Raw genomic sequence first — 22,968 nt, 5'->3', positions numbered from 1 at the left:
TTCGAGTATTTTAATTTGATGAAATACTAAACCAGAACAAACAAAAAAAATGCGTCTTTTTAATTGCCTATTTATTGATAATAAAAAAAAAACTGTGTTCAAAGGAGACATGCATTTTTTCACAACATTTCCCTGGTGTCTTCCCGGCGTCTGTCGCATGCCTTCATCCCAATATGATCTCAAGGACAATCATAATTGATTGGCATTTTCAAAGCTTGACATGGATGATATTTGGCACGTTTTAGAGGCGGATCAAGTCTCGTTATTCTCGTAGCAATCAAAGCATTTATGGTGGGCCAATTTTCGTTGCATGATTACCCGGTGGATGGAGCATTTCATCTCCAAGCCAGCAAAATACTCTCAACTAAAATGGCTTGTCTATGTACAAATTTGCAGGGGCTAATAATAATATCAATAATAATTGAAAAAAAAAAAAAGGCAGATCACATTTGACGGACAGGCAAACCCAACAGTTTAAAAACGTCGGTTTTCCACCATTATATCACAAACGACTTCAGATGTGAAACCATGGCCGAGGCTTGCTGTTTTGTTATTACATTACATTAAAAGAACAATTTCCAACAAGTGTAGTTACATTAAAATAGTACTCACCCCCCCCAAAAAAAAAAAAAAAATTCCCCATCACAGACGTGAAACGTGCACATCGCTGCCTCAGTTACAAAACAAACAATTGAACAAGTTCACATACATTTCTGAAATATCCCTTCTATAAATAAAACATCGTCCTTGCTTTAACACTATACATTGGCAGTATGAAACCTGTGGCACGTGGACCACGTGTGGCTCCACCAGAACATACGATCCACGTCACTGTACAAAAACAATAAAAAAAAAAAAACTTGAACACACAAATTGTGAGAATTACTTTTCCACATTTCAAAGTGCATCCCGACAGGATTTCCAGCACATCACTTCTTCCACATTTAATATTCAAGAGCCTGGAAAGTGAATGCAGAGATTTGTTTTGAAATACATTATACTTGTCATAACGGGGTTACGTGTTCAATTTCGAAGGGAAAGTAAATTCATTCCAATGTGGAACAGAATTCAAATACGTGGTCCCTTGACAAATTCTTTTCACGTTCATATCTCAATCTTTGCCCATCAAAATGACCCAAAAGACAAAAAATGTACAGTAAAACATTTTACTACTGTGACTCAGTAAGCAGCTGTCATTTTACACAGATAAAGAAGATGAGCCTGTATTGCTATATCCATCCATCCATTTTCTTCGCAGCTTATCCTCACCAGGGTCACAGGGAGTGCTGGAGCCTATCCCAGCTGTCAAACGGCAGGAGGCGGGGTACACCCTGAACTGGTTGTATTGCTATGTTGTCAGTGTAAATGTGTTGCCCCACCGATTGTGTTCAAATAACCCCTTGCTGAAAGAGTTACAACTGCCTCAACATTCTCGCTAGTTGCCTTAGCCCGGCCAAGGCGTTTCCCATTATGGACTTTAAGGCAAAGTTTATGTTCTTAAATATTCCAATTTTTACAATTTTATTTGGTAGTGCATTTTCACTGGAAGTGGAATTAAACCACTTGAATTATGTCTGACAAACAATTGCATGTTGCGAGTTGAGTTGAGTTCAATGCCACCCGAAAAGACTCAAATGTATGCACTCAAGGCAAAAAATATTTGTGGGGCCGCTTATCCTCACAAGGGTCGGGGGGAATGCCGGAGCCTATCCCAGCTGTCAACGGCCAGGAGGCGGGGCACACCCTGAACTGGTCGGCAGCCAATCGCAGGGCACATGGAGACAAACCGTCGCACTCTGACAATCACACCTTGGGGCAATTTCGAGTGTCCAATTATTGTTGCATGTTTTTTGGGACGCGGGAGGAAACCGGATTGCCCCGATAAAATCCACTCGGGCACGGGGAGAACGTGCAAACTCCACGCAGGAAGGGGCCGGGATCAGACCTGGGTCCTCAGAACTCTGAGGCCAATGTTTTACCAGCTGATCCACCGTGGCGCAAAAATATTTTTTAATATATATAAAAATAAATATAAACATCCGAATGAAGACTCTTGACAGGTCGTTCCCATCTGAAGTGACTGCTGTACTTTCCCCCGGTGAAATGTTGAATGGCCCCTGAAAGGAAAAAGCTCCTCAACCCTAATCTTTTGGTTTTTTTTTTGGACATTTCTGCCTAATAAAATCTACGGCAAAGCGCAACGTCATTGGCAAACGGAGTCACAGTTAAGACAACAGACAATTTTGGCTTACTTTTGATGCAACAAATCCCGTACGCGAAAGGCTCGCCCGCGTAAAGTCACTCTAGCCGACGATCAACTTGAGGACGGAGGGCCGCGAGAAGGGCCAGCAGTACTCGTTGGGCACCGGCCCGTTGACGTTGCACTCGAAGAAGGAGAACATGGGGAACCAGATGCGCGCCCGCCGGCTCTGCTGGTAGGCGCGCGTGTTGGCCAGCGTGTGGTAGTAGAGGAAGAGGCGCGTGGTGATGTAGAAGGCGATGAAGACGTCGATGGAGTAGTGCTCGTGCGCCGCCAGGATGAAGAAGATGCCGAACAGGTTGAGCACCCACGACAGCGTGTGGATGAAGTGCCAGCCGCGAGGCGTGTCTGCCCCAAAACAACAACACAACACGTTTCACGTCGGTGGTACGAAAATGAAAAACGGATGAAATGCTACTTTGGGACGGGAAAATACACTAATATTCAACAACAAACATTAGTAATGTACAGATATAAACTCCAGAGAAAAATGCATGATTACAAAAAAAATACTATCCAATATACTAATGTCCAAATAGTACACAAGAAAAACTATTTGGGTATAATTACTAGAAAATACACATATTGCAAAGTATTGATCAAAATTAGATGAAAACTGTAGCAAAAAAAATGCATAAAGACAAATATTACATTACAATAACTGTTACATAAAAAAAAATACAAAATCAATAAATATGCAATAAGTGCAAAATGTTAGATAAAAGCTAAAAAAAATAATTGTACAAAAATACACAAATGGAAATAAATTAAAATATTTCTACAGAATTATTAAACAAAAGCTGGACTCAGAATTTGAATATTTTTTTAAATTTTATACAAATGCAAGTATTTGCATATGTAATAATCAGATGTATTTTAAAGATTCCAATATAGTAAACCTTTCATTACCCATTATTAAAGTTTTCAAACTACATATCAAGTTATAGCATAACTATTTTATATTGTATTTTGATGGCAGGTCAGTAAACATTTATAAAAGCATATTCAGCCATTATGAGATGAGAAATTGGCAACAAAAGCATAAAGAAACCAACTCATTATATTTACATATAGCATACGTGTAGCAGCTCAAATGATAAGCAACTTCCTGCAGTTTTAAATGCATTTCTGGATTCCATATTTGTACGGCCGAGCATGAAAAGAGTGACGCGGGTGGGCGACTCACACTCCGTGACGAAGAAGTTGAGCAGGGTGAGGACGACGGTGTGTCCGCTGAACATGTAGTCGCCGCACGTGTGAACGCCCGTCAGCGTCATGCCGAAGCCGCTCCAGATGGCCACGGCCCGCCGCAGCTTGGCCCACGTGTCGCCGTACATCTGCCAAGACGACGACGACGACGACAAAACCCGTCACCTTCTTTCCGGGAACAATGTCAAATTCCTTTTTTTTGAAACCACGTCAACTTTGCGAGACGCGCCGAGCGGGCCGACGTTACCTTCCCGGAACACTGCAGGTGCTGACCCGGCACGGACAGGGAGGTGACGAACATGGTGATGCAGCGCAGCATGAACACCGTACCCATGAGGCTGCACATGCGGCGCAGGAGTATGGACCTGTCAAGACGGCACGCAATTGGCTTTCATTTGATTGCCGTCATTTTGATCCGCAGTCGCCAGCCTCAAACGTTCACATCCACGTCACCGCCGAACAGTACCGATGTTTATGCAGCAGCAGAACGAGCAGCCAAATGACGCAGAGGATCACGCCGCACGCCTCCGCCATGGCGAAGGCCCACGGGATTCGAGGCACGCTGTGGACAAAACAAAAGGAGACCACTGAGCGCCGGGAGCAAAGCCATCGTTTGTTCCGTCGCCGTTTTGTCCAAACGTTGCCGTCACGGAACGGAAAGACATCCTCGACCATCCACCCACAATTTCCACCTTTGAGAGGTGGAATCAGAACAGCGTCTCGGTACTGCGTGCGAGTGGCACGACTTCCAAGTTTACCAATTCATGTTTATTGCCAATAATACTTGCAGTTTTCTGTAAGTGTAAACATCAAACAAATGGAATTACACGTCGTGTACTTAACCGAGTCACAAAACAAAACTGGTATCAATATGACCTTTGTAAACCTTTCTTCATTGACTTTACAAATGTTTTACACTTCAGTTTTGTTAAACTGACTAAACGATGAAAAAATGTCTCATCAGAAAAAGGTAGAGATGTTTTACCAAGCTCAACTTTATCCTGAAAGGTTTAAAAACTTTTTTTTTTTTTTTTTTTTAAAATACAAATAATACTCTCGGAACAATACTCAGAGGCATTTATTGTTACCATTCTGCAAAAAACGATTAGTACGGCATCTTAGTTGCGACAGAATTCTTTCTATTTCTTCAACTGGTCACCTATGAATTGTACTGCCCCTAATGGCCAAGATGCACATATCAGGAGCGGCACAATGTCCATCGAATTAAAGCAAAAAAAAAAAAAAAATCACATCCCGCTTATTATTATTATTGTATGCATTTATACAGCGCAATTTAGCTTATTAAAAAAAGTTTTATAAATTTGTTTGGTGTGTTTTTATGGATGCTAAAAAAAAAAAAAGCTACATTTAAAATTCAAGCAAAGTTTTTGAGGGCTACGATCAATTTTCGAGGGTGGCACTGCAGCGTCGGCCCACCTGTCCAGGAAGATGTCGGGCAGGGGCGGGTAGGTGCGCATGTCGGGGACGCGCTCGTGCACGATGACCATGACGAAGGAGGTGAATCCAAACACGAAGACCACGTAGACGGAGCTCAGCACCGTCTTCCAGCACTCGGGATCCAGCCGGCGGGTCTGCTGCTTGTACTTGCCGTCGCCGTACTTCTGGTACTCCTCCCCGACGGGCGCCGTGTCGGCGCCGTCGCGCGCCGCCTCGCCGTTGCACAGCCGGTCGCCCGAGGCGGCGGGCGAGTGCCCGTCGAAGGGCAGGCCCAGCTCCTCCAGCACGTCCAGGTTCTGCTTCTGGAGCTTGCGCACGGACGCCATGAGGCGCTTGATGTCGCCGAGGACCTTGAGCTCCAGCGGGGGCGAGCGCAGGTCGTACTCGCTGAGGGCCAGCAGGCTGGTGCCGTCCAGCCGGTGCCGGTGGCACAGCAGGTCCACGTAGTCGCAGAAGCCCTCGTCCTTCAGCCACTTGGCCACGTGCTTGGGCGTCCAGCGCCGGACGCTCGGCGGGCTCATTTCGCTGGTTCGCATGAACGCAAAATGCTGGAAAACAACCATAGGAGAGTTATTATGAGTCGAAAAATACATGACAGACTCTGGAGGTCGGGGGAACAGATATTTATGCGTGCATTTGGGCATTTTTTTCCCCCCCACTTTTCAAAGCATCAATCAGCTGTACTGTGGTGAAAAATGACCCAAGCAGCCTCGAGTGTGGTCTGCTGCAGGCTCTCCCTCGTGGTACATGAAAGATTCATTTCAAGGGTCGCGGTGGTCTTTGGGGCAGCATCCTGATTGTGACAGCTCGAGACATTGTTCTTCAAATTGTGACGTGCGTGTTTGGCATCCATGTGTGTGGATGTGATGGGGATGATTGCATTTTAATGCATCAAAATAAGCTTGCTTTGGTTTGAAGGTGAAAAACAGTTGAACGCTGTTGTCCACATTTCAGTGAATTGTTCCGTTTTCACGTTTAGGCCACTTATCTTCAAAATACTGTATTTAGAAAAAAAAAAACTAGTAATACGAAACAGACTGTTCATTGTGGGTGCAGCTAATGAGTTCAGCTTCTTCTGTGAAACCGCTAAAATGGCGAATTACGATATTACATTATGAGAACAGATGCTCCGTGAACACGTCGCTAGTTGTTAGCATTTGCTAACAGACTGCTAGCAGACTGGGCAAGTTACAAACATTGTAATGCGAACAAAGACGTTCACCACAAGTTTAACGACACCAATAAGCCGTCGATATGTCAAAAAGAAACATTTTGGAGAGCGTGTGCAACGCAACACGAAGACAAACGCCGGCGACGTCGCCTCGAAGGCGGCTCGCCGCCCGAGCTAGCTCGGCTATCGTCGGCTCACCCACCCGGGACCGGAATCTCAACAGGACGTCGCCGTCCGCCGCGGACGCGGTCCGAAGGAAGGCCAGCTGGAAGGGCGACTCATGGCAGCGATGTCGCTTGACGGAAGAAGGAGAAGACGCCGAAGGAGAAGACGATCGCGGCGCTTGTTTGCAAACATGTCGCGCTGTTTGGCGTCCAGCTCCGTCGTGACGTCACTCGGCAGGTAATGTCCACAATAGAAGCGCAACGAAAAATGACTCGAGAAAATCTCTCATTTGTGCTCTGTTATTGCCCGAATTGCACTGGTTTGATATAACTGGGCTTGGTTTTGCATCCAAATCACATTTTTGTGACGCTTTGGGCCTGACTGTAAAACTAACCCACTCCTGCTCCATTGGTGTCTCTTAAAGGGTCGCTTTCGGGCATTTTGGGCAGACTACCAAACACCCTACCGACTGTCATGTGGACCCGTGAGAACTGCTTGAAATAATACTTCGACTGAGTTGGTGGCACGAGCGCTGCGCTAAACACGACGACTGCTATGCTAGCAACTGTATATGGATAGCTTTCCAATGACGTCGCCACAGTCCTTAGACCCAAAAACTCCACGCTTCACCTATCACCCGTGTTCTCTGACCTCTGTGACACAAAAGATGGTGTAATTGGAAACACATCCATTGGAGACATGCAAGTTCTGCTAGAATGAATCCTGCACATTGGTGACGAGTGAGCTCGAAACATTGCTACTTGCTGTTAATCATCATGAGTAGTAGTGGAAAGACAAATAGTACTACGCAACCGTACAGCTCAACATTTCTACGACTGTTCCACAGCTAAATGACCTGCGATGACCTTATGGAGTCGGTGGAAAGCGTGAACGCGTCTCACCAACGACGACGTGCTGTCGCAACGGAAATCGGGCTCGTCGGTGTAAGTTGAGACGAATCGCAGCTGCCATCTCGTGTCAAAGCCCAGTCAAAACACTCGCAGCTGAACGCGGGACTGCAGCGTTACGGAATTGTGCATTTGCGATGGACGAGAGAGAACACGCGCGACTCCCTCCGTCAAAGACTTGAGGAAGATCTTGTTTGGAGGAAAGCGCTCGGGGAACCACGTGGACCGGGTTTGGCCCGGCCTCTTCATTGGCGACCTGTGAGTACGCGACTGCGACTGTGCTACCGACAGCTAAACCGCTCACTTGTGAGCGATTCTTCAGACTTCGGCGACGAGTCCAACTATGGTGCACGCAGGTGTGTGGCCAACGACCGCTACGTCCTGTGGAAGTTGGGCATCACGCACGTGGTCAACGCGGCTCACGGGGCGAAGCGCTGCGAGGGCGGCCGCCGGTTCTACGGACCCTCGGTGGATTATTACGGCGTGCCCGCCGACGACTCGCCGACCTTCGACCTGTCGCCCTATTTCTTTCCGTGCGCGGCGTACATCGACAACGCGCTCGCCACAAGCGGCGGTACGTCAACGTTCTGATGTGCTGCGGTGAACTCGTTCAATTGCACGAGATGCGTTCCGGACTCACCCACAATGGGTGAACATTTGGAATACATTAAAAAAACAAAATCTAGTTTGAAACCTGCTACCCACTGCACAAAATACATTTTGACATGCAAGTGAAGATCAGACATTTGACCACTAGATGGCAGCAGCAAAGGTCACGTCCCACCAGAACCCATTCATGCCATTTCCATTCGTTTCGATGGGGAGGGCCGATTTGAGTTCCAAGGATGTTTCCCACCCCCCTTTTCATCCAGCCAGTGTTTTGGTCCACTGCGCGGTGGGCGTCCCTGGTGCTGGCGTACCTCACGATTTGCCAGGGCCTGACCTTGCTGGAGGCCGTCGGCAAAGTGAAAGAGGCCCGCTGGATCTTCCCCAACGCGGGCTTCCTCCGGCAGCTGCGAGCCTTGGACGGCCGACTCTCGCGGGAACCTCCACGACCGCGTCCGCCGCTGCAGTAAATCGTCAAGCCGCCAAAAAGGTCATCTTGGGAGCTGGCTGGAAAACACGCAGACGCACAGAAGCAACGTTTTCAAATCGCAACATGTCCAGAGAAAATCGTTGTTGTCAAGAGCCACATGGGAAATCTTTTCAATTATGCACGTTTCATTCAAATATAAACATCAGCAAAAATGTTCACTCGTTTAAATACACGAATAGAAAAAAAAGGAAAATCTAAAAAAAAAAAAAAAGTCAGGATCAATTTAAAATGTTTTTTTAAAAACTGCTAAAACATTTTCAAAATACACGTCCCTGTAAATTGGTTTCAAATGTGAAAATAAAAATTAAATCACCAAATACCAATGGGACATTATTTAAAATATGCTAATTCACCAAATTACAAATGACATAAAAAGACCCAAATTAATATAAATGTGATTCAATACAAAAATGACAACCATTTTAAATAAATCGTATGAAATCATTTAAAATGCACCGTTTACTCAAAACAAAATGTAAAGTGAATTAAAAATACTCAACTCTAACCAAATGCAAGATACAAACAGCCAAAAATAGCAAAATACAACAACATACCCATGTCACCAAAATAAAAAATGATTTAAAATCATCACACGCACAAGTATTGTACTTCTGTACCAAGTTAGTAAATGTAAGTCTCTTGCAACCTAAGCTGATAAATTTAGTAAGGTTTACAATTAAAGTTTTTTTTTTTTTTTTTTTTTATTTCTTTTTTTTGCTGACTGAACATACAGTACAGTGTATTCTTCAATTTCGTCCTAAACACAAAGTGAACTATCCGGGTCGCCCCTCCGTTCTTTGCGGTGTGGGCCGCTCCCCGGCCGGCCGGGCTGACCTTTCGGCGCAATTATTTTTGGGCCAGAGCTAAAATAGGCAAAAAGGCTCGCCGGGTAGATTACGGACGAGGACGTCGACCGCCGCGACAAATGTCGTCCAGCCCGTTCGCCCGCGTCGCCACCAAGCGCCGTAAGTGTCTCGTCGTACCTTCTAATACAAACACGGAGTGCGTCTTACTGCCTCGGAATGTGCTGCGGGTGAGGATGTGTGTGTGTGTGTGTGTGTGTAGATTAGGAGAGAGGAAGGAAAGTGAGAGGAAGAATGGATGGAAACAGGAAGGAAGGGAGGGAAAGAAGAAAAGAAAGAAAGAAAAAGCAGGACAGTTGGAAGAATGCAAGGAAGTAAAGAGAAGGAGGGGGTGGGGGGGGGGGATCATCCAAGGAAGAAAGGATGGAAGTTTGGTGAGAAGGAAGAAAAAGAAAGTCAATCCCTTTTGGAATACATTTGCTAAAAAAAACAAACTGGAAAATGTGAAGCCCTCTTAATATGTTGCACATTCATATTTAAAAACTGACAATTGTGACGTGTGTCGTGACGAAGGTGCTGCATTTATTTCTTACGTTTTTTTTTTTTTTTTTATGGACCAGCTCGTGTCGAAAAAGCCAAAGTGGCGCATCCTGAGCCCGAGAGCCCCGCCAGCTACGAGGCCCCCCCGGCGTCCCAACTCCAAAGACTGATGTGGGCCAAGAAAGGAAGCCGGTACAACCACATGGACCAGGTCTGGCCCCGGATCTACTTGGGAGACATGTAAGTCGGAAGTCGCCCTTTCGGAGCACTCAACGCGTTCCTGACACTTAAGGAAACTCCAAATTTGCTGTGCGTGCTTATCGTGCGCGGACACCCCAAAATGTCTCGAGAATCCGTGCCTGACAATGCACAGGAAGTCTGCCGGTGCCACTTCCAGGGGTCCTCACCCTAGAGATTTTCCGCAAACGAGACGCTAAACACCCCCCGGCCCCCCGCCCTCTTTTTCAGGTACGCCGCCAAAGACAAACGCAGCCTGCAGGCGCACGCCATCAGCCACGTGCTTAACGCCGCGCACGGCAAGTTCAACGTCCGGACGGGCGCCGGATTCTACCGCGACATCAAGTTGGCCTATCACGGCGTGGAAGCCTACGACATGGTGACCTTTAACCTGAGCGCTTCCTTCTACCCGGCGGCCGACTTCATCCGGACCGCGTTGAGTTCGCCCGCGGGTGAGAACCGTCGGTCGCGTCCGTGGCAATCGCTCCGATGGTGCCCAGAAATCCGAATGACCCGAGTCTTTCCAACGTAAAAAAAAATCCACCAAAATATCTCCCAAAAAGTACAAAAAAAAAAATACAATATTTTCTCAACAATATCATTTCCCTGCAAAGATTTTTTTTCTAAATTAAAAAAAAAAAACATTCCAACTTGAACCAATTTTGCCTTAAAATATTACCTCCTGCAAAAATCAGAAAGTTGAGAAAACGTGATTTCTTTCTCGATGAATACAACTATTATCTCGAAAAATTTCAAAATCTATGAAAATGAACTTTTTTTTTTAAAGCTAATATACAATTTTTGTAAAATTGTAATTAGGCCGTAACATCTGTTTTTTTTGCCTCTAAAAGTATTTTTCCTTTCCGGAAAGTGACAAAGCGCCGTTTTTGCTGGCTCGCGCACGCAGGGCGAGTTCTGGTGCACTGCGCCATGGGCCTGAGCCGCTCCTCCAGCCTGGTGCTGGCCTACCTGATGATCCACGAGAAGATGCCGCTCGCCGCGGCCGTCCAGGCGGTCGGCGCCGAGCGCAACATCGCGCCCAACGCCGGCTTCTTGGAGCAGCTGCGGGCGCTGGACGTCCGGCTGCGGCGCGGGAGACCGAACGCCTGGGAAACGCCGCGATAGATTCAACGACTGTCGTCTTTTGATTGCTCGGCCAGCGTCGTTTTTCCGTCGTTTCGAGAGATTTGTTTGTTTTAAGTTATACCTAAGATGATAATTATATTTCAACAAAAAACTCATTTGGAAAAAGTCCTGGAGAAGTTGGGAACCCCGCGAGCCCGTGCGAGCGTCGGCGGCCTAAACTGTCATCGTGCCTTCTTGAAAACTCACAGAACGCTCCGGAACAGGCTTGACGCGAGCCTACTAAATATGCGGCGCCTCCGAGCCTTCAGAAAAGCAAGCGGCCGACCCGTCCCGGAACTCGAGAGTGCAGATGGCTGCCCACGCACCAGAATTTGGACACCATGCGTGAAATGTGGTTATACGTCCTTGTGGAACGCCATCGGTCTACAAATCCTTTGCCACTGATGGGCAGCTTTTCTTTTTTTTTGTTGTTGAAAATATACCACTTTTCTTTGAAATTATGAAAGTATTGAGAAAACATTTTTTCCCCCTCCAAAATCCAAATGACCTCTAGCAAATCAATGATTTCCTGAAAATTTGGCTTTCATCAAAAAATTGTTTTTCCTGGTAATGTAAAAATGAAGCACAAACTTCTAGAAAAAAAAAAAAAAAAACTCTAGTACAATTTAAAAAAATGTTTCTCATGTTTTCTTAATCCTCAAAAGTGTCCGACTTTTTTTCCCCAAAAATAAATAAACTTTCACAACTATTTCCTCCGGAGGCACAGAAGATACTGCAGAATAAAACGTGAACATCATCTGAACTTTCTACTTGTCTGGCCACTTTTCAGAAGACTTTTTGTCTTGGATCGGCAGCCGGTTTTGAAATTTCCATAGCGGAGTTGAACGCGTTACGTGCACAGAGACGGCGGACGTTTTTCAGTGGAGCCGCTAAGGTCAGACACGCAGTCGCAGCCCCTAAAAATATCGTCGGCGTCGAGCGGCCGTTACACAATCGTCTCCTCCAAGGAGGGCCGGAGGCTCCAAAACAACGCGAGTCTTCAAGCTTTGGCGTTGCCACGGAAACCAGATCAAGCATGGGCGAAAGAGACGCGAGCGCGACGCCGAGCTGCTACGAGCTGGACAAGATCCTCAACCGGGGCTGCGCGGCGTACGCGCCTTGCGACCAAGTGTGGCCTCGAGTCTACATCGGCGACGAGTAAGTAGCAAAACACAAAAAGTTGCCATATTTGCAAACATTTGGATACAAAAATGCTTCACGGCCACAAACCAAAAAAAATCTAATCCTCATGCATCAATATTTTTCATGGTTAATTTTTTTTCCTGGATCAAAGTTATCAAATATTACCAAAAATATCATTTTGTGGTTTTTAAAAGAATTTATGACACTTTCGGGCATTTTTTTTTAAATGATATGTTTTTTAGAATTTAATATTTTATGGATTGCATTAAAGTAAATGCAATGTACCTAACATTTCATCTAAATTATCAATATATGGAAAAGAGTTAATTTAAATAAATCCAAGCATTTCAATGCTTAAAATCCTTAAAAACATTTCATGTTTGGTAGTATTAAGCAAGTCTGCAGTGGAAATGTGTTTTTTTTTTGTCATTTCTGACATGTATTTGATTCTTGGCTTGATGAGCAATAAAAAGATATATTACCATTTAAAGAAAATATGAACTTTTTGTTGATTAAAAACTTAACTCAGTGAGGGAGTAACATTGTAAATTGTTTAACGTTTGGTAGTTTTAGCAGCTCTCAAGTTAATTTGTTTCTTTAAAATAAAAACATTTTTCATTCTTTGGTTTCATTATTGCTAACTTTTTGGTTGCAAAAATTTGAATTTCTTGAATTGATTTTTTTAACTCTATTTTCAATATTTGTACATGCATCTAAATATATTTAAAAAAAGTCCAATGACATATTGTTAAAATATTGGAACTATTAACTAATTTCGAAAAAAAAAAAATTCAACTAAAATTGCCACTGAACGAGTGAAATATTAAAAATTAAAAAATAAATCAAATTTAAAAAAAAAAAAGAAATCCCAAAGAAAATTTCCTCCAGGTTGTAAGAAATGATGGCCGTTCAAAAAAAAATATCTTTTGACGACGACAGGGCGACGGCAAAGGACAAGCCGAAACTGAAGAAGTTGGGAATCACGCACATCCTGAACGCGGCAGAGGGCACGTGGAACAACGTGGACACCGGCGCCGGTTACTACGACGACATGGCCGCGGTGTACCACGGCGTGGTGGCTTCGGACACGCCCTCGTTTGACCTCGGCCAGTACTTTTTCAGCGCCGCCGACTTCATCGCAACGGCGCTGGCCGACCCGAACAGTAAGACCCAAAATTTGAAAAACAGCCTTTGGCAAACGGCGCTCGGCTGAAGGACTCCGTTGGCGTCGCGTGTGCCCGCGTCCCCGCAGACAAACTGCTGGTGCACTGCGTGATGGGCAGGAGCCGCTCGGCCTCGCTCTTCCTGGCCTACCTGATGATCGGCGAGGGCATGACGCTGGCCGACGCCGCCGAGCACGTCAAGACGCGCCGCAGGATCCTGCCCAACTGGGGCTTCCTCAAGCAGCTGAGGGAGCTGGACGCGCAGCTGCTGGAACGGAGGCGGGACGGTCCGCATGGGGGGGACTAAAGAAGAAAAAAAAAAATAATAATAATAATTTCGTTATTAGGCCCCTGACAACTCCAGTCCACTGCGAGCGCTTGAAGGGCTGCAATTTCATCTATTCTGATGATTTATGCGGCAGTCATTTCCTATTCTGAGTAATCGTTTTTACAGAAGTTGGGGCAATTTGGATCAAAATGGAAAAAAAAAAAAAAAAAAATCAAAGTGAGCAATTATTACCTTTCTGTTAAAAGGCTGCATCCCGGTCAGCATCTTCTTGGTTCCCTGACAGAAAAGAAATAAAGTGTACAATTTGTTAGTGCAACAGTGGTCTAAATGCAACGTCCAAGTATTTGTGAAAATGCGGCTTACTTTCTTTGTGGGTTGTTCCCGGTTTCGGGACTCGTCAATCTCGGAAATGGCCCAAAATCAATCAACCAAAGTGCCGAATGCAATAAAGCAATTGCAGCTAAACCTCGATTTGGACCAGTACTCATTCATTTTCCCCCCAAATTCATTTCAGAGCATGCAGTGACTTTTGAAAAAGATCCAAAATGAAAAGCTTTCAAAAGGCATTCTGCAAAATATTAATGGAATTGACACACACACACACGGTTCGGGAGTGTACAAATGGGGAGATCCGCTGGCATATTTGGACAGAAATCAGTCTGCTTTATTAAACAGAAAGCTGCCTCAAGGAGATCTGTTACAAAAAGACTTATACATACGTAGAGCAATAAATCCTCTCAAAGCGCAACAAAAAAACTGGACTAAAAGTTTACGTGGTTTTTTTTTTTTTTCGTTTATATTATTAGCATTAACAAAATATAATTTCATTTTTCACCTAATAAAAGGCCCGGTAGCTTGAAAATGGCTTGCTATTTGTTAAGCACGACACTTGTACGTACAGTACTACTCAACGCACTGTCACTAAAGGAGAGACCCAAGCATGCTAAGGTTTGCCACTTTACAAAAACAAAAACAAACAAACCCAAAACAAACAAACAAAAAAAAAAATACGTACAATAATTTAAATATACAAAGGCGCAAATATGGTACAAACTAAAACGGTGTACGCGTGAGCACTGTTGGACAGTTAACACACTGAACAGGTTCCACTCGTGAACAGGCACATTCAAAAATGGCTTCCGGCGGAGGCCGCTACACGACGACGGAAGGCCGACCTCGGAGCCTCTGAACCTGCCGCTAATTAAATAGAATTTCGTCATCATCATCATCGTCATCGTCGACATCGCCGTGGCTTCCTGTAAGGCTTCCCGCTATGGAGGAACAAAAAATACTCGCTTTCCTTTCTTCTTTTCTTGAACGCGTGAATGAAAATGTTTGCATTCGTTCCAAGTGCTGCTGCTGGTTTTTGTCTTTAAAGAACTATATATATACACACACACGCATCTCTCTCGCTCACTATTTATATATATATATATATATATATACACACATAAATGTGTACATATACATATATATGTATATACACTTACACACAAAGTCAGGAATAATTCTACTTTTGGGTGAAATTTCCCTCGGATGAACCTTAAATGCACTAAAAGGTCAAAGAAGAGAGCGGACAGGATAAAAAAAAAAAAAAAGCAAGATGACGCTTTTGCTGGGGACATCCCTCTTTCGCACTACACATCAGTTCCATCCATCCATTTTCTGTGCCACTTATCCTCACGCGATCTTTGGGCGAGAGGCGGGGTACACCCCAAACTGGTCGCCAGCCAATCGCAGCGCGGACAGAAACCAACCATTCACACTCCCATTCGCACCTACGGGCAATTTAGAGTCCTCGGTCAATCTAAAATGCGCGTTTTAGGGAAGCGGGGGGAAAACGTAGTACCCGGAGAAAAACCCAAGCAGCCGCGGGGAGAACATTCACACATGCGAGGTCAGATTTGAACTCGCAACCTCTCAACTGTGCTAACTAGTCGCCCATCTAATCTTTTTTTTTTTTTTTTTTTTCCTCCAGTGAATCCAAAATCTGACCAGGCGCTGGAGTCATTCTTGGACTCCGCGGACGAGGTACGAATGGAGTGAACTGCTTTAAGGTTGTACTGCGATGGATCCGCAAGAGGGAGACACTGACCCGGGGTGTGGCCTTTTGGAAGTGGACCACGATTTGAATCGGGTCTTGTCCACAATCCTGCATTTTCGGTTCATCTGGAAATTTCACCCGAAAGCCTCAACCTTTTTGGGCGTAGTGTCGATCACACAAAGAAGAAGAAGAAAAAGACAGGCCAGATCAGTGCATCGAGAGCAGAACCGCGTAACGGCGGCGGCGGGCTACCGCCTGATGAAAGGCCCTTTGAGCGATTGCTTGGACATGCCCGCGTTTATGTAGCCGTGGTGACCGGCCGGAGTGTACACCACGTTGCCGTGCGCCGGCGCCTGCATGGGCTGCTGGGGGTATGGCTGCGTTCCCATCATGCCCATCTGCATAGAGTACTGGGGCGACTGGTTCATGTAGGCGGTGTGGTTGCCGTGGTAGCCGCTGTTCATCATGGGCTGGCTCATGCCGTAGCCGTTCATGGCGTTGAGCGAGGGCATGTTCATGGAGTTGTAGGCCGGCGCCGGCATGATGTTGACGCTCATGTTGACGCGCGGCATTCCCGCCAGCGTCCTGGCCGGCGCCTGCACGGCGACGCTCTGGGCCTGCCGCGAGTACATCTGCTGCTGGTGCTGGTGCTGGTGCTGGTGATGGTGGTGGTGGTGGTGGTGGTGGTGGTGCGCCAGCGCCGCCGACTTGGAGCGCGCCGCCGCCGACGCGTGGCCCTTGGCCGTCATCTGGGCCTGGATGCGCTGCGCCGGCGGGACGCCCACGTTGCGCTGGAGCATCACGGCCGGGGGCGATCCCAGGCCGCTGGGGGGGGGCGGCGTCATGGCGGCCTGCGCCTGGGCGTTGGGGACTCGGTGCGGGGTCTGCGACAGGGACACCAGGCCCGAGTGCTGCGAGGACAGGGACGGGGTGCTGGCGTAGGACGTGATGGGGTGCGACGCCGAGTGGTTGAAGGGCAGCGAGCGCGGGTGCTCGATGAACGTGTTGGTGAACTGCTGCAGCTTGGCCAGGCTCAGGCCCGACGACTGCGGGTAGTGCCCGCCGGCGTACTCGCCCTGGTGGTTGATCCTCTCGTAGAGGGCGAAGTTGGGATTGCCCGACTCGGGGATGTCGGGCAACTGCATGCTGGCGGCGAAGTTGGCGGGGATGGCGCACTGGGCAGCGGGGTCCTGCGGCGTGTGCTGATTGTGGAGGTTATGCGGCGGGTGCTGATTGTGCTGACTCAGCTGATTGTGCTGCAGGTGGAGATTGTGGTGGTGGCCGTGCTGGCCGAGCTGATTGTGGGGGCCGTGCCTGCCGTGCGCGCCGCGCTGGCCGTGCTGGGTGGCGCTGGGGGGCCGCTGCTCCGCCGCCGCCGCCACCACCGCGCAACCCTGCGGCGACTTGACGTTGCAGTGCGGGGGCGAGCTCAGGCTGTTCTGCTGAATGATGCCGCAGCCGCCCGGGTTGACGGCGGACATCTGCTGGCTCACGGCGCAGCTGCTCTGGGCCAGGCCGCTGGGCGGCATGCCCCCGTAGGGGCAGCCGCTCTGGGGGGGACCGGCCCCGCAGATGCTGCCCCCCATGGTGGAGTCGTAGCTGCTGGGGTTCTCGTAGTTCTCGGTGGTGCTCTCAATGCTGCCCAAGTCACTGAAGCCGCTGTCCACCACCTGCTGCGAGTGGTCCGACACGGACGGCACATCCATCATGGGGCTGGTCTCCATGTTGTGGATGGAGGGCACCGAGATGGCGCTGTGGTCGGGGCTGATCTGCGTGTAGCCCGTCTCCAGGATGGACACGGCCGGGCTGTTCACCGAGCGCACCGACTGGCTGGGATGAGACTGCGCCGACGACAGCGGGCTGCTGTGGTCGGACTGGGGGCAGTCTTCCAGCGGCGTGATGGGGGCGAAGGTGTGCAAGTTCCTGCAGGGTTCCTGACTCTCCACGCAGTCCTGGAACACAGCGTCCCGCTCGCTCTCCCGCGTCAGGGACTGAACGGCCCGCGCGGTTTCCGAGTCGACCTCCGCGCAGATCGGGGGGCCGTCCCTGAGCGGGGGACTGAGGGGCGGCCTCTTGGCCGGCGGAGGTGCCGCGTGACCTTGGCGAGGACTGGGCGCGCTCTCCTCTTCCGACTCGGACTCTGCGAGGTTGTCGGAGTCGGCGGCTGCAGATGAAGAAAGCTGTTGGGCTGCGGGGGGCGGCGACGGTCCTTCAGTTTCCGCCTCCGCGTGCTGAATTCGCTCTGCGGCAGCCGTGGCTTTGTCTTCTTTCGAAAGCGGGTGACATGACGCGCCGTCGTCTTCAGTGTCTAAAAAACATTCAGCCGTTTCTTTTGAACCTTCCGCCACGTCCAGTTGGCCCCTTTCAGGCTCTGCTGTCTTTTTGAGGCCTTCGTCATCATCACGTGCCGCCTCGACTCTTGCGATCGGCTCAAAATCCTCCTCCACGTACTTGCTGTGATTATCTGGCGATGCAGCGATTTCCGCGGTCCGATCTACATCTTTGGTCAGGGAGTCCATTTCGCGATCGCTTTCTTGCAGCTCATCTCGCCGATACTCCGGCGAATCGCCGCCATCTCCGTCCCTGGGGGACGCGGCGACGGGAGAGGCGGCGGGTGGCCCGACGGGGGAGCTCGACTTAGGCGGGGGCTCGAACTGCGAAGGCGGCCGGGCCGAGCGTCGGGCCGCCCTGTTGCCGTCGAACTGGCAGTCCGGGTCTCCCTGCGCTTCCTCGGCCTGGATTTGGTGCTGCTCCGCCTCCATGGGCGTTTCGGGCGGGGTGTAAAGGTTCAGCTTGAAGCCCATTTTCCGTTCGTTCTTCAGGCGCCACTTCGGGGGGCCTCGCTTGACTCCCTTGGGCCAACCTTTCTTTCTCTTCACCGGACGAGGTCTGCTGGGTCTCTTGGAGGGGGCGTCGGCCTCTGCACATAGAAAGAATCAAGGTATGAGGTGCAATCTGATGGAGCAAACCATTTTCTAATCATTTATATAAATGTCCACACACAGTGGCACCTTCCTTTAACAAGTTCACCAAATTCTGTGCCCAAACTCTTGATTCACTTTACTCTTATTAAATCAGTGTTACGCATAGAAATGAATTGAGATTCCGTTCATTCGAAGCGCAGCCCCAGAAGTGTGACGTGGATGGTAGTGCACTCGTCTTAAGTGTTTTTTGGAAATCAGCATGCGTACCTTCATTCCAGTCTTGAGGATCGTCTCTCTGCACCTTCTCCCTGATCCTCGGTCGACCCCTGCGCCGTTTCACGGCGGCGATGTGGCTCTTTTTCTCCTCCTCTTCACCCTCGTCTTCTTCCGCGCCGCAGGTGAGCGGCACGGGACCCTCGTCCTCGGAGTTGTCAAAGGGCTCGTTCAGCACCTCGGTGGTCTCGGAGATGGTCTCCGTTGTGACGCTGCTGTTGATTCGCTTTCGCTTGCGTCCCCTCTTCTTCAGCGCGATGCTCCTCTAAAACACAAAACAAAACGCACCCCCAAATGAGAACGAAGAGCGCTACTTGGGCTGACTGCAATATTTAAAGGGGCCAGAGTAGGGGGAAATAAGACTTTTGAATGTCTTGTATGCAAAGAGTTTGGTGTTTTGACCAATTAAGCGTGAAAATAAAAACAACCAAGTAAATCTTTAGCCATCTATATAATTGTGAAGATTTGTGGTCACGTCTTTCTAATGTTAGTGAGGCCTACATTGGACCACAAAGAAGAAGACTCCAATTCATTTTGTACTTGTGTGTTTAAACAAACGAAAAAAAAAAAAAAAAAGCGTGGCTCTCCATACGAGTTATTTTCCACTTCGCTTGAGCGGCAGCTTATCTAAAGTTCACCAGTAAGACAAATCTTGGCTGAAAAAACAGTGGTGAGGAGCACATAAGTGAAGGTTCCTCTGCACGAGGGTACTCGTTTTTAGTGATGTGCCCATGTGGCACATAGCAACCATGGCGTGTGTGAATGCTGTCTCCAGAAAAAAGGAGAAAATGTCCAGGCTATCTCCACTTAGCAGTGGAGCAGTTCAGATATTTCATATACTCCCGTGGCAGTCACAACAACTGCTGCCCTCTTCTGTACCTCACAAGACGAATGCGAAATCAATAAATGGAACAACCGCAATGTTTCGAGTCCATTTCCATCGTGTTTTTTTTTTTTCCCCTGCTTCAATTCCCAAGCATCGGGCAGCCGCTGCTTATCCTCACAAAGGTCGCGGGAGTGCTGGAGCCTGTCCCAGCTAACTTCAGGCGGGAGGCGAACTACATCCTGAACTGGTCGCAAGTCAGTCCAGGTGCATCCAAAGTTGTGTGGGTTTTTTTTTTGTTTTGGTGATGCCAGCACAGATGAGTAAAGAGGAAAGGAAAGATGTGATTTTAAGCATTCTCAACAAGTAGTGAGTAATGGACGAAAAACAAATAGAGCCACATAGCAAGCACAAAGCTAAGATGTGTTCATATTGTTCGGCATTAAAGGTACAAGACCACAAGGGGGCAGCATTTCTGTGGAAACACCTTCCTGTTCCCTCTTCCTCTGCCACTGAATCTTTAAATTATCTTAACTTTACGACAAATGATGGATTCAATTCACACTGAAACTTAGTTCTGGGCAGCACTTTGGAATTGTGAGGTTGTGAGTAAAGTGCTTGAGTGTGTATCTGTGATCCTTTGTGTGTTTCCATATGTTTGTGACATTTTCAGTCACGATAATTCCGATATTAAACCTAATGTTTTCCCAACTCTCCCTGTGACCGTGGAGAGGTCGCGAGGATAAAATGGATGAATGACGGATGTGGGGATGGTTTCGACGATTGAACAAGTTGGAAGTCAACCGGGCTGGCCTAACAGAACGTGATGAAGGTTTCAACCAGCGCAGCGTGGCCGCCAGCAGTGAACACGATCCATTATCCACAGCTGCCGCAAGGGAGGGGAGGCACCGGATGACAGCGGGACTCCGCCGAAGCTTCGGCTGAATTCATGAATATTCATCGCAACTTTCATCTCGGCTGGGTGCACGCCACGTTCGAAAGAATTTTAGGACGCGCGCGTGCTTTTGCGCCAGACGGTTAATGTGAAACTCCCAGCGTCTGATTTGGAGGCGGGTGACGTCACCTTTCGCTTGGCCGCCAGCACGGCGTGCGCTTTTGCGAGGGCGGCCGGCGAGCTGTCGGAGTCCACGTCGTCGTCGTCGCTGATGTTCTGCGGCGGCTGAACACGTCTGCTCCACGACGGAGCGTGGCGCCGCTCGTACGTCCTGTAGGGCACCTTGCAGTGCATCTTGGTGAGCGCTTGCCTGCGGCCGTGATTGGCCGCGTGGCTCCCCCGCCTCGCGTGCTCCCTCAGAAGCTCGGCCTGATAAACAGACAAAAAAAAAAAAAAAACACGAGATGGAGTATTTTCAAATTTTCTTCTTGGTCTTGAGGTGTAAAACTGTGGCGAATTATGCAGGCTGACTGCATCCTTGGTACAAGAGCAACATCCACATCTGATGTTAGCCAATCAGTCAAAGAGTGGCTATAAAGTGCCGTCAGATGCATTGAAGTGATTTACAGCAATGCTGACAAGCGAGGACGCGCCGCCTGCTTCTGGCCTCCATTTGAACTCGTTAGCTAATCCTGCAAATATTCCCGGCGGCGGCGGCGGCGGCCGAGCGTCAACAAACGGAACGGCGTCCGATTGAGAACCTACATCCATCTCCGCCTCCCTCTCTTCCTCAGACGGGACAGCGTTGTGCCACGTGGAGCGCGTCCAGCGTAGAGCGCCGGGGTCCACCTCGTGACGACGCGGGTCTGACCGCAGTCTTTCCATGTGCCGATGGATCAGTCGCTCTCTTCGGATCAGCACCACCCTGAGTCGCACGCGACAGAAAAAAAAAAAGACCGTCAGATCGGATTACACACATTTGCGACGAGATATCACGTCATCCTTCGCCACGTCGCGCCGTGCGTTTCAGTAACCGACCGTAACACGGCCAATGTACGCTGCACTTTCATTCGCTGACTCCCACGTTACTCACCGGGACAGGCCCCAGCTTTTAAAAGGCACACGCATCCTAAGTCACACATACAACAGTGCAAAACGTGAGGATGAGTGGACGAAAATAATATCGGCACCTCACCTGCGTATTTTGCACGTTTCTATGAATTTAATTTGACTAGCCCAAAGCTAATAAGAAGTGTCAAGAGTTTGTGAAAAGGGGGAGGACGGTTAGCAGCTACGTTTTTCACAATATCCTGCAGGCCTCTGTCCTGAGTACTGTAACGTTGGGAGAAATGACACTTTTCCAGTGATGCGCAATACTTTAAAATCTTAATCAAATAAAAACAGTACATATATAGATTTGTCTCGGAAACTGCAAAAGATGCGCGGCTGCACAAAGCAGGTGCTCCTGTCCTTGGGGGTGCTTAGCCTGACTTACTTTTGTCAATATTCCACCCCATTAAATGGATACACAGTTAAAAATACCCACTGGCCTGGATAAGTCAGACGACAGACACACAGAAAGTGTGGAGAGAGAGAGAGAGCGAGCGAGAAAGTGAGCCCGGAGGTGGCAGCGTGCAAACTGACCGTCCATCCCGTCTGTCAATCATGCCGAGTTGCTGCAGAGTGGCGGCGATGTCGTGCGGGCACATCCCCGTGGCCCTGCTTATGCCTTTAACGCTGAGGTGTTTGTACGGCTGCCTGTAAAGGTACTCCAGGATGACACTTTTCCAATACGCCAGGTAGGATAAGCGACCCAAATCTGACAGCGGCTTCTCGGGGGAACCGGCTTGTCCTTCTTGCCTTGTGAGAAGGTAACCTGAAAAAAATAAAAAATAAATTAAAATTGAAATGTTAGTCGAGCTCGAAGCAATTTCTTTCAGATTGCATTTCAGTCGTGGCGAGGAAGCGATATCGTGCCCTGCCTGGGGTTTCACCTTCCAACAGTCAAAGAGAAGCAATCACTTCTCGTCTGGTCCATAAGCTACGTCGGAAGCCAGCGGGAGAGAAATAAAGATGTGACAAAACGGGCCGGGAGGAAAAAGCCGCCTTTCAAAAAGGACTGCATGAGCGACGATAACAAGCCAGCCAAGAAACAACAAATATGTAACCGTGTGTGGAATTAGTTTCATAGCAACACCCCCGTGCCCCCACCCCCCCCACCCCCTTCCTGCGTGAAGGGTCGCGCGTTATGAGCTGCGCGAAATTAATGAACGCTTTTTAATGCGAACCCACCACTGAGAAGCAAACAAGCAAATCTAATCGTCAAACACTGAGGGCCTTGTGTTTGCATCATGATGAAAATATTCTGCAGTGCGGCTCACGGGAGGATTCACAAGGCTTTAAAGGATTCATATGAATTTTCTTCCACAATTCAAAACCGCT

General features: G+C 48.3%; 4 protein-coding genes and 1 pseudogene across 7 annotated transcripts in view; 3 read left to right on the top strand and 2 right to left on the bottom strand.

Annotated features, from left to right (window-relative positions):
• Positions 1–60: 60 nt before the first annotated feature.
• Positions 61–8,225, bottom strand: samd8 (sterile alpha motif domain containing 8). Of its 2 annotated transcripts, none has more exons than XM_061809301.1 (6): positions 8,092–8,225; positions 4,907–5,475; positions 3,936–4,031; positions 3,717–3,834; positions 3,447–3,597; positions 61–2,608 (listed from the first exon to the last, which is right to left on the bottom strand). In XM_061809301.1, the coding sequence occupies exons 2-6, from the start codon at positions 5,461–5,463 to the stop codon at positions 2,304–2,306; spliced, it is 1,227 nt and encodes a 408-aa protein (XP_061665285.1). In that variant the 5' UTR covers positions 5,464–5,475; positions 8,092–8,225; the 3' UTR covers positions 61–2,303. The 2 variants fall into 2 exon arrangements, with proteins under 2 accessions (XP_061665285.1, XP_061665284.1); XM_061809300.1 differs by lacking the exon at positions 8,092–8,225 and adding an exon at positions 6,301–7,345.
• On the top strand, positions 6,454–8,987 carry LOC133496014 (dual specificity protein phosphatase 13A-like; annotated as a pseudogene).
• Positions 8,988–9,069: 82 nt separating this feature from the next.
• On the top strand, positions 9,070–11,745 carry LOC133495091 (dual specificity protein phosphatase 13B-like). Its single transcript, XM_061809302.1, has 4 exons — positions 9,070–9,232; positions 9,691–9,850; positions 10,079–10,299; positions 10,755–11,745. Exons 1-4 carry the CDS (start codon positions 9,193–9,195, stop codon positions 10,970–10,972), a joined length of 639 nt encoding a protein of 212 aa, XP_061665286.1. The 5' UTR covers positions 9,070–9,192; the 3' UTR covers positions 10,973–11,745.
• Positions 11,746–11,793: 48 nt separating this feature from the next.
• On the top strand, positions 11,794–14,451 carry LOC133495093 (dual specificity phosphatase 29-like). The gene is made up of 3 exons (XM_061809303.1): positions 11,794–12,130; positions 13,055–13,278; positions 13,368–14,451. The coding sequence occupies exons 1-3, from the start codon at positions 12,009–12,011 to the stop codon at positions 13,583–13,585; spliced, it is 564 nt and encodes a 187-aa protein (XP_061665287.1). The 5' UTR covers positions 11,794–12,008; the 3' UTR covers positions 13,586–14,451.
• The window catches only part of kat6b (K(lysine) acetyltransferase 6B), a 30,112-nt gene continuing 21,387 nt past the window's right edge, over positions 14,244–22,968 (bottom strand). For all 3 annotated transcript variants that reach the window (XM_061809298.1, XM_061809297.1, XM_061809299.1), the window contains exons 13-17: positions 22,171–22,402; positions 21,292–21,451; positions 20,716–20,955; positions 18,803–19,073; positions 14,244–18,531 (exon numbers count right to left, since the gene is read on the bottom strand). In XM_061809298.1, coding sequence (XP_061665282.1) covers positions 15,860–18,531; positions 18,803–19,073; positions 20,716–20,955; positions 21,292–21,451; positions 22,171–22,402 — 3,575 coding nt within the window. In that variant the 3' untranslated portion in view covers positions 14,244–15,859. The remainder of the gene's footprint in view (positions 18,532–18,802; positions 19,074–20,715; positions 20,956–21,291; positions 21,452–22,170; positions 22,403–22,968) is intronic.

This window comes from Syngnathoides biaculeatus, chromosome 22, assembly GCF_019802595.1.
Source record: "Syngnathoides biaculeatus isolate LvHL_M chromosome 22, ASM1980259v1, whole genome shotgun sequence".
In the NCBI taxonomy this organism is placed as follows: domain Eukaryota; kingdom Metazoa; phylum Chordata; class Actinopteri; order Syngnathiformes; family Syngnathidae; genus Syngnathoides; species Syngnathoides biaculeatus.
The sequence above is the reverse complement of the archived record's forward strand: the minus strand, read 5'-3'. Positions and strand labels throughout refer to the sequence as shown.